This window comes from Heptranchias perlo, chromosome 23, assembly GCF_035084215.1.
Source record: "Heptranchias perlo isolate sHepPer1 chromosome 23, sHepPer1.hap1, whole genome shotgun sequence".
In the NCBI taxonomy this organism is placed as follows: domain Eukaryota; kingdom Metazoa; phylum Chordata; class Chondrichthyes; order Hexanchiformes; family Hexanchidae; genus Heptranchias; species Heptranchias perlo.
Genome location: NC_090347.1, coordinates 8206608 through 8217455, shown reverse-complemented (window position 1 = coordinate 8217455; position 10848 = coordinate 8206608). Strand labels below are relative to the sequence as shown.

The window sequence follows — 10848 nt, the reverse complement described above, 5'->3', positions numbered from 1 at the left end:
CTTCTGCTGCGTGCGTTTGTGTAGACAACTCTGATTTGATGAACAGTCCCCGCACTGTCCCGCACATGCGCTGATGGTGTTTTTCTCAAAAGTTTCTAGCTTCTTGCATTTCTTATTTTTCAATACTCCTGTTTTATTTATATCAGGTATACTATTAATTCCTGTACTATTATTTGAACTTGGATTAATTATATATCCTATTGCACTCTGCTCTCATCCCTTTTTCTCATCTTTAGGTTATTGTCAGTTTTATAGTTATTTCTAGCCAAAAACTGTGAGCCTTGTTGGAGCCTTGCACTGTGGGCCTTGGGGAGCCTCAGCAGTGCCCTATACTGCGGGCTTTGCCGGTGCCCTATACTGCGGGCTTTGCTGGTGCCCTATACTGCGGGCTTTGCTGGTGCCCTATACTGTGGGCTTTGCTGGTGCCCTATACTGTGGGCTTTGCTGGTGCCCTATACTGTGGGCTTTGCTGGTGCCCTATACTGCGGGCTTTGCTGGTGCCCTATACTGTGGGCTTTGCTGGTGCCCTATACTGCGGGCTTTGCTGGTGCCCTATACTGTGGGCTTTGCTGGTGCCCTATACTGCGGGCTTTGCTGGTGCCCTATACTGTGGGCTTTGCTGGTGCCCTATACTGTGGGCTTTGCTGGTGCCCTATACTGCGGGCTTTGCTGGTGCCCTATACTGTGGGCTTTGCTGGTTTCTCAACAATAAAAAAAAGCCTTTGCTGTTGTGGTTCTTGGCATATATCTTAACTCTATCGTGAGGTTACTTTCTTGTAGTCACGCCCAAGGCGTCACAAGATGAGAAAGGTCAGTTGACCTCTCAGTTCGTCTATCCAGAATGACCCTATGGTTCCCCCTCCCCCACCTCCTCCTCCTCCTCCTCCCACTCTATTTAATTTCTGTGGTGCTCTTCCTATTTCTGAACTATGAGTGGGAATCATCCCCTGAGATGTAGGCAGGTGCTTACTGTCTGATCAGAAGGTTCAAAGAAACGGTTACATTGGGACTGGAGAATCTTTCTAACATCATCTGAGTTACTCGATGTGTTACTGCAACTCCAGCGTGTGTGTAACGCACCCCGGCCAATGTATCATCCTCTGTTTAGCAAAGCTCTCCCAACTTTTATCTTTTGTACAACATACCCTGGTTTATGTGCGAGCCACTCAGTTGTATCAAACCGCTGTACTGCAGCCGTTCAAGAAGGTGGCTCACCACCTCTCCCCTGTTAGTGTCAGCCCGTGGGTGATCCTTTATATAACCCATGTATCAGCCTTTATATAACACGTGCTATCCCGTGTATAATCCTTTATATAACATGCCCCAACCAGTGTCATCCTTTATATAACATGCCCCAACCCGTGTCATCCTTCATATAACATGCCCAATCCATGTCATCCTTCATATAACATGCCCCAACCCGTGTCATCCTTCATATAACATGCCCAATCCATGTCATCCTTCATATAACATGCCCCAACCCGTGTCATCCTTTATATAACATGCCCCAACCCGTGTCATCCTTCATATACCATGCCCAACCTGTGTCATCCTTTATAAAACACGCTACAACTCTTATGTCACCCTTTATATAACACACTCCAGCCCGTGTGCCATCCTTTATATAACATGCTATAACATGTATGTCATCCTTTATATAACACGTCCCACCCCATGTATCATTCTTTATAGAACACACTCCAGCCCATGTGTCATCCTTTATATAACACGTCCCACCCCATGTATCATTCTTTATAGAACACACTCCAGCCCATGTGTCATCCTTTATATAACACGCCCCAACCCATGTATCATTCTTTATAGAACACGCTCCAGCCCGTGTGTCAGCCCCTGTAACACAGACGGTTTTGTACTCAGTCTTCTCCATGTCAGATAGTCACATTATATTTCCTTGATCCAGCCTCGTAAACTTAATCTCTCTTTTCCTGTCATGTGATGGTGGAGCCAAGAGCAAATGTCACCGGCTATAGTCACATTGGCCCGGAAAATTGGCAGGAGCGATCGAAGATACAAACTCCGGCTAAAGTGCAGCTGCAGAGCAAGGAAATTGCAACAACCAAAAAAAAAACAGCGGAAAAGCCGTATACATTATAAAATCTAAACAACGGCAGGGAGTGAGGTTCAAGGTTTGGGTAACCGTGGAAACCAATTGACCCGGGATTCTGCGGTTATGTACTTACTATGAACTTCCCAGCATGCCGCAGCTTCGCCTGGGAGCGTTACTACATCTGTTGTTCTCTCTCCCTCTGCAGTTAAGCATTTTAATTGACAGGCGATAATGGCTAAACCACGTGTGGTAAAGGCTTGCTGGGCAGGGCAGGGCAGGGTATAACAGGGACTAAACTTACCACCACATCAATAGGCCTCTGGCTCATTAAATATTGAGGACATCTTAACCACAAGACCAACACTGACGAGACATTTTATACTGGTTAAGAGAAAAGCCACAGATCATAGAATCATAGAACGATACATCATGGAAGGAGGCCATTTGGCCCATCCTGCCTGTGTCGGCTCTTTGAAAGAGCTATCCATTTAGTCCCACTTCCCTGCCCTTTCCCCATAGCCCTGCAAATTTTTCTCCTTCAATTATTTATCCAATTCCCTTTCGAAAGTTATTATTGAATCTGCATCCACCACCCTTTCAGGCAGTGCATTCCAGATCATTACATAATATAATAAAATAATTTCTCATCTCACCTCTGGCTCTTTTGCCAATTGCCTTAAATCTGTGTCCTCTGGTTACCGACCCTTCTGCCACTGGAAACAGTTTCTCCTTCTTTACTCTATCAAAACCACTCATGATTTTGAACACCTCGATCAAATCTCCCCTTAACCTTCTCTGTTCTAAGGAGAACAACCCCAACTTCTCCAATCTCTCCACATAACTGAAGTCCCTCATCCCTGGTGCCATTCTAGTAAATCTCCTCTGCACCCTCCCTAATGACCTTGACAACCTTCCTAAAGTGTGGTGCCCAGAATTGGCCACAATACTCCAGCCGGTGTCTAACCAGCGATATTGGAAATCGGTAATTGAAAACAGAGAATGAAGGAGGTGGACCGTAGGAAAGATAGGGTAATGCCTTTATCAGTGAAGGGGACACAAGCCCAGTGTCCTGGACTGGCGAAGGGAGGGGAGAAGGACAGGTAGTTGTTAGATTATAAATTAAATTCTAAAAAAAAACAGTAATGGTCATGCTCCTGTTTAAAACAGCTGAGGTAGATGGAGTGTTCTGTTCATCAATGGTAAAGGTAACACAACTCCACTCAGTGTCTCCACACTAGGGAGGGGGAAAATCATTCAGGGATCCTGCTCCCCATCACTATCTTGACTTTGTGTGATAGTGTAAAACATAAGAACATAAGAAATAGGAGCAGGAGTCAGCCCCTCGAGCCTGCTCCGCCATTCAATAAGATCATGGCTGATCTTCGACCTCAACTCCACTTTCCCGCCTGATCCCCATATCCCTTGATTCCCTTACAGTCCAAAAATCGATCGATCTCAGCCTTAAATATACTCAACCACTCAGCATCCACAGCCCTCTGGGGTAGAGAATTCCAAATATTCATGACCCTCTGAGTGAAGAAATCCCTCCTCATCTCAGGCCTAAATGGCCGACCCCTTATCCTGAGACTATGCCCGCTGGTTCTAGACTCTCCAGCCAGGGGAAACATGGAAGTCAACGGGAATTAAAATGGGGAGAGATGTAAAACGGGTTCCCGCTTTGCTATCGCCCGTTCCACACTATCGCACAAAGTCAAGATCGACCACATCAGGTGAAGATAGGATCAGGACGCCCGGGGTCCGCTGGGACACCCACCACAGTCGAATAGCTTGCCTCACGCACTTTCTCAGTTCACCCGTGATAATGGGTCGTGTGGCTGAGATAGTGGAGTGTCGCTGGTGTCTGTGGCGCCGTACCCCAGCACGCGGCCAGCGACTCATGGATATGGAGCGGAGGTGAAGAAAACGGGGCAACAATTGTAAAAATTAAACGAAACAACAATATAAAAAAAAGAACTTGCATTTCTACAGAGCCTTTCACGGCCTCAGAACATCCCAGAGCTTTCTACGGTCAATCAAATACTTTTGAAGTGTCGTCGTTTTTCTAATGGAAGAGGCAAGACCCTCATCTTGGACTCTGTTCATTCTATTACAGGCGTGTAGACCACAATAGACCACATGTAGGCCCATGGAGGAGGGGGGAGATTACACCATGTAAGATCACAGTGACCCTACTAAAGTGTCACAGCCACAATACAACTTGGATTCTTGTTCAACTACATAGAATTTACAGCACAGAAACAGGCCATTTGGCCCAACTGATCTATGCCAGTGTTTATAATCCACACGAGCCTCCTCCCACCCTAATTACCTCTGCACACCCTGCCCCCATATCCCTCTATTCCCTTCTCCATCGTGTATGCATCGAGCCTCCCCTTAAATGTGGCAAAGTATATCTGCTTCAACCACTCCACTTAATCTTCATAAAGGTGAGCACAGGTTAAAACTTACAACACTTACCAAAATTTCTATCTGTGAAACGGTACTTTGTTAACCGAGTGCTACGGAACGCTGTAAACCTGTATCACCGTGGCTGATTGAGTTTGTCTGTGATTGATTGATTGATTGATTGATTTGTGAACCCTCTCTTTCAGGAGGCCGTGCTGACAGCCATTGCACTCTCAGCCACTCTGTGTAAGCACTGAATATCGCAGAAGGTCCCAGATGGTTTTTGGCAGCACTGCAGAGGCATGTCACAGGCTCGGTTTCTCCTCCTCCTGGTAGCATTGTCCATGAATTTTCAGGTAAGCGTGCAGTCTTCATCTGAAGCCGCCCAGGTCGGCTAGGCAGATACGGGCGTGACTTCCAACTTGATGGCACTCGCGTCTGTTACGCACTTGCTGTTTCGCTTTGGTTTTACATTGGGTTACAGCAGAGAAACAGGCCATTCGGCCCAACGGGGTCTATGCCGGCATTTATGCTCCACACGAGCCTCCTCCCTCCTTACTTCATCTAACCCTGTCAGGATACGCTTCTATTGCTTTCTCCCTCACGTGCTTTTCTAACTTCACCTTAAATGCAAGCTGTGCGAACCTGTCAGTGTTCCTCCGGTCCCTGTCAATATGTGTGTTCAGTAACCTCTCAATGCATCACCGTGCCTGTTAATGTGCGATCGGTGCCTGTCAATGTTTTATCTTTTTAAATATTCATTCTCAGGGATGTGGGCGTCGCTGGCAAGGCTGGCATTTATTGCCCGTCCCTAGTTGGCCCCTGAGAAGGTGGTGGTGGTGGGCCGCCTTCTGCTTCCGGCTCGGAGGATTCCGCCTTCCCTCCGTCAGATGCCTTCGCAGGCGGAAGGCAGTCAGCAGGCCAAAGCTGTGGAAATTCTCTGTCCAGAGAAACAATCCACTGTGGATCCATCCCAGGGCGCAGTGGCCCTGAGACAAGGGCCATCTCTGTCCCAAGAGGCTCACAGTCTTACAGTGCGAGTCAGACCCCAGGCCCTTGATTGCTCTTAGAAGAAGAATAGAACTCCTTCAAAGGGAGTGCACAGTCTTAAGTCTAATTGACTTCTCAGATATAAAGTCCCAGAAAGTTCTGTGTTTTTATTGTCAGAAATATTGTTCTAATGTTCATCAATTTTCGTTCAAAACATAAAGTTGGACTGGATCTGGAAAAGAATATTTGTGGACTTGGGACCCCTCAGGAGATTTCAGCTTTTAATGATGACTGGAGTGCTCCGAAGGGTTGTACAGTACATTAAAAGCCTAGAAATGTCTGCTGTTGAAATTAGCTTAATTCTTTGGTCTGAAATTCCTCTTTCTGCCATTTTAGCAGCGTATTCCCCCGTTTGAAACGAATGGATTCAGGCCCGTGTTAAAATGGCAGACAGCGTTAAACGTTCTTCTACTGATGTCACCGAGAGGGAGCAGGTTGTTCCCGATGCAGGTGTCGTTAATTAAGAAAGAAGAAAGGACTTGCATTTATATAGCGCCTTTCGCAACCTCAGGACATCCCAAAGCGTTTTACGGCCAGTGAATACTTTTGAAGTGTAGTCATTGTTGTAATATAGGAAACGCGGCAGCCAATTTGTGCCCAGCAAGATCCCACTATCACCAAATTAGGTTAATCACTAGTTAATCTCTTTCTCATGGAGTCGGTGGTGAGGTAAATGTTGGCCAGACCACTGGTAGAACTCCCCAGTGAAGTACTTTTTTGAAGTGTAGTCACTGTTGTAATGTGGGAAACACAGCAGCCAATTTGCGCACAGCAAGATCCCACAAACAGCAATGTATTTGTTTTAGTGGTGTTGGGTGAGGGATAAATATTGACCAGGACACCGGGGAGAACTCCCCTGTTCTTCTTCGAAACAGTCGCCACGGGAGCTTTTACATCCACCGGAGACGGTTTAACATCTCATCCGAAAGACGGCACCTCCAACAGTGCAGCACTCCCTCAGCACTGCACTGGGAATGTCGGCCTAGACTGTGTGCTCAAGTCTCTGGAGTGGGACTTGAACCCATAATCTTCTGACTCAGGAAGGAGTGCTACCCACTGGGCCAAAGCCGACGTGTAGGAGAGGTATTAGGACAGGTGACCAAAAGCTTGGTCAAAGAGGGAGGTTTCAAGGAGCGTCTTAAAGGAGGGGAGAGAGGCGGAGAGGTTTAGGGAAGAAATCCCAGAGCTTAGGGCCTAGGCGGCTGCAGGCACGGCCTGGGGCGAAGGGAGTGGAGGATGTGCAAGAGGCTAGAGTTGGAGGAACGCAGAATAAAGAGCCCCTTATATGGCCCTTTGCTGTATCACGATGTAATAAATAATGTCAATTAACACACATCATTAGAAACAACAATAATAAGGACTGAGCATTGCCTGTTCGCCCCCGTCACTGTGTTCAGATCCAGCCCAGGCCGGTGGGACTAACAGTCTCCTCTGTCTGCTGGCCATAAGCGTCCTAAGTGAAACAGTCTCAAACTGGGTCCCTGGAGAGCCACAGCCCAAAGCAGGTGAGTACAAATTGCCACTTTGAGGTTTCACATTCCCCCCCGCCCAGTGAGCTGCTCAGTGCGCCCGTGCGAAAATTGCTTTGTGCAACTTTCCGACTTTAACTGGGCGAATCACAGCGTTAAAATCGAGCGCAAAGGAACGTCATCTGAGCGAGTCAAGCTCCCTGGGTTACAAGCTTCACTCCGAGCCGAGTGTGGGGGGAGATAGAAACTTTGATGCCGGTGCGGTACGGGGGTGGGCGGGGAGTTTTTTGAGATTGGGGTTCAGGTTCTATTCCCCAACACGCAGCAAAAAAGAGTCAGTGATTCTTTCTTCAAAAATAGCACACGAGCTACAGTCCATCCATTAAAGTTCTCAGCCTTGATTTGTTAAGTGCCCCTGGATCCCTCTGGGGCACTTTAACTGTACGAGTGGGGAGAGGAGTGTTGCTCTTATTGTCTTGGAGACCATTTTGGGCTCTTGGCTTAAACGGGATCCCCCTACATCTTGAAAGCATTAATCAGCATGAATGCACGCCCTTAGTTAAATGTGGCCTTATTGTTATTGTGCCGTTGTAGTCTCTGGACAGGCCAGCTTGCTATATAGAGCAGAAGGTGGCTAGGAGTCCGCCAGCTTTGGGAGGACCCACTCGGGGAAAACCTCTCACCAAGAACAGCTGTTTAAAAAAAGGCCACTGATTTCAGTCTGGCCCGATGATTTTATTAAAGGGACACTGTTCTCCGAGTAAGATTCCCACTTCCCACATTACTGTCGACTGCATCTCAGTCACAAAGCCATCAAGTACGGTGCCTTCCAGGAGTCGGGAAAATCCCACTAGGCCAATAAAATGGCGAAATATTTAAAGATGGACGCGTCAAACAAGAAGGGGCGGGAGCTGACCGTGAATACAGTCAAGCCCCACGGCCCCCGAAGACCAGCAAACCCAGATGAGTTCAATAATCTCTGGCCGCTAATGTAGAATATAACTGATTGATCTTTTATATCTGATCGCACAGTGAGGCAAAGCGTATGAGCCTCTAGAAATTCAGGAGCGCCCACTATTTGCACCAGAATAGAAACATAGAAACATAGAAAATAGGAGCAAGAGTAGGCCATTCGGCCCTTCAGGCCTGCTCCGCCATTCAAAATGATGATGGCTGATCGTCTAACTCAGTACCCTGTTCCCGCTTTTTCCCCATATCCCTTGATCCCTTTAGCATTAAGAAATCAATCTATCTCCTTGTTGAATATATTAATGACTTGGCCTCCACAGCCTTCTGTGGTAGAGAATTCCACAGGTTCACCACCCTCTGAGTGAAGAAATTTCTCCTCATCTCGGTTCTAAATGGCCGACCCCGTATCCTGAGACTGTGACCCCTCAGAGAATGACGGGGTCCGAGACGCCCCTGATATTGGGCGGCGGCGATCAGGAGGGGCATTAATGTGGGGTTCGGGAGGAGCATTCCCTTCTTTGTTGCAGGCGATCCCTAGGGCTGGTTTCCCCCCCGAGTGCAGCCCGCCATGGCGCTAACTGTCTCAGATCAAACCAATGTTGGAGCGGGGACCTGAAGCAGGTGTTCGGCCCCTTATTTGCAGCGGGTAAGGAGCCTAATGCCTGCTTCAGGCGTGGGTAAAGGACGCCTCTTGTCTGTCCCTACTCAATATGACGGGCGGCGCAATTAAGGACGAGAGTGTGCGAGCCTCCTGCCCGCCATTTTGGTAAGCTGAGTAACGCCTGAAAAACGGGCATTAGACCCCAGTATTCTGATCTCTTAACTAAATTCATGCGAGTCCTTCCTGTGCAGGTCCCTTTTAATCGAGACACGTCTTTGCAAACTATTAACCTTCTGGATATAATGACAAGGCTGTTTTATTGTGTGTCCACTGCGCCCAATGCAATAGCCGTGGAATTGAATTTAATACAAGCGGTGCTGCAGGTAGTGTAGAAAATTGGATTGTGCGAGGGTCTGGAACCAGGGTAATGAATGATGTGCAGCAGGACCAAGGACAGAAAAAGTTCTCCGGGAACACGCAAGAAGCTGGATCAGCAACAATGGGCCAGTCAGGGAGAGGCTGAGACACGGAACAAAACTGGTATCTGGAATTGTTGGTCCTGGTGCAATTTAACTGGGATTCAAGGGCCCAATCATAGTTCAGCTTTGCATCACGCTGCATTGATATAAAACAGTTCGAGGGGGAGGGGGGTTTATGATGGTGGGGGGTCTCACGCTGTGTTCATAATGTATTGCCGCCCCCTCCAAATTTTAACTTGCCTTAATTCAGGCACTGGAAGGCCGCCTGCCCCAGAGGAGCGGGGGCCTAATTTCAATGGCATAGTCGGGTTCAGATGATGTTGGTGGGACCCAGTCGCCATTTTAACCACCAGCTCTACTGAGGCCTTCGTGGTCTCAGACTGGCCACCGAGAGCTGGCGACAGCAGGGACCCAGGGCACACACGAGGCCCAGGTAGGTGAGGTCTCTGAAAGGAGTTGAAGTGCTCGCCTTGGCCTCACAAGGATACCTTGAGATCCCCCCGAACCCAGAATCCCCTCCCCTCCATGCACCCGGACTCCCCCCCGCCCCCTCCACCCCAGAACCCGGACTCCCACCCCCCCCCCTCCAACCTGGAACCCGGACTCCCCCCCCCACCTCCACCCCGGAACCCGGACCCCCTCCCCCCCCCCGGAACCCGGACTCCCCCCCATCTCCCCAGAACCCGGACTCCCCCCCAACCCCGAACCCGGAGTCCTCCCCCCCACACTCCCTGAACCCAGACTCCCCCCACCCCCCGGAACCCGGACTCTCCCCCATCCGGAACCCGGACACCCCCCCCACCGAATCCGGACTCCTCCCCCCCTCCCGAACCCGGACTCCCCCTCCCCCCCCCACACCAACCCCGGACTCCTCCCCCCCCACTCCCGGAAACCGGACTTCCCCCCCCACCGAACCCGGACTCATCCCCTCCCGCTCCCCAACCCGGACTCGTCCCCTCCGACTCCCTGAACCCGGACCCGTCCCACCCCACCCTCACCCGGACTGCCCCCACCACCTGAACCCAGACTCCTACCCTCCCCTCCATGAACCCTGGACTCGCCGCCCCTGAACCCGGACTCCCCGGGCCCCCCCCCACCGAACCCGGACTCCCCCCCACCCCCGATCGGGGACGTATTGTAATGGTAACTTACACACGACTGCACTCTTCAAAATGGTGGCTAAGGTCTCCAAATATTTACCTGTGAAAAATCTGGTCAATTGGTGCCTTCATTCATGCTCCTGGAGAACAGAAACATTAAAATCTCTCCTGGAGAACTTCCCATCACAGCGACAGATGGACCCAAGCACTGCGATAATTGTTTACTGACCCAGGGCAACCCATTCCCAGGCTGGGTGTGAAGGATGGATGTTAATGGGAATCTCAAAACTCAAAATGAGAGTAATTTACCGCTGAAATGATATTCTGAACACTGCCCGCACTGGTCCTGTACAGCGAAGTCTGTGTGAGAATAATGAACGGAATTGGGCCCCTCTCCTCCTTCTCTCCCTCTACCCTGTGATTCCATTTTTTGGTTCTCTATTCATGTGAGGCCCACTAGTGCAGAAGAGAAACAGCCAAACCCTCGAATCAGTGCCACAAGGCCAATCCTTGGGATGCACAAGGGGATACGGTTGCAGGCGCTGGCTCAGACTGGGGTACAGTTCCTGGGGGTACAGTCTCACAGGTGATGGCTCATACTGGGGTACAGTTCCTGGGGGTACAGTCTCAGAGGTGATGGCTCATACTGGGGTGCAGTTCCTGGGGGTACAGTCTCACAGGTGATGGCTCATACTGGGGTGCAGTT

General features: G+C 49.5%; 1 protein-coding gene across 3 annotated transcripts in view; it reads left to right on the top strand.

Annotated features, from left to right (window-relative positions):
• LOC137341059 (glucagon receptor-like) overlaps window positions 1–10848 on the top strand; it is a 118375-nt gene that overhangs the window by 73774 nt on the left and 33753 nt on the right. For all 3 annotated transcript variants that reach the window (XM_068003938.1, XM_068003939.1, XM_068003937.1), the window contains exon 2: window positions 4681–4830. In XM_068003938.1, coding sequence (XP_067860039.1) covers window positions 4777–4830 — 54 coding nt within the window. In that variant the 5' untranslated portion in view covers window positions 4681–4776. The remainder of the gene's footprint in view (window positions 1–4680; window positions 4831–10848) is intronic.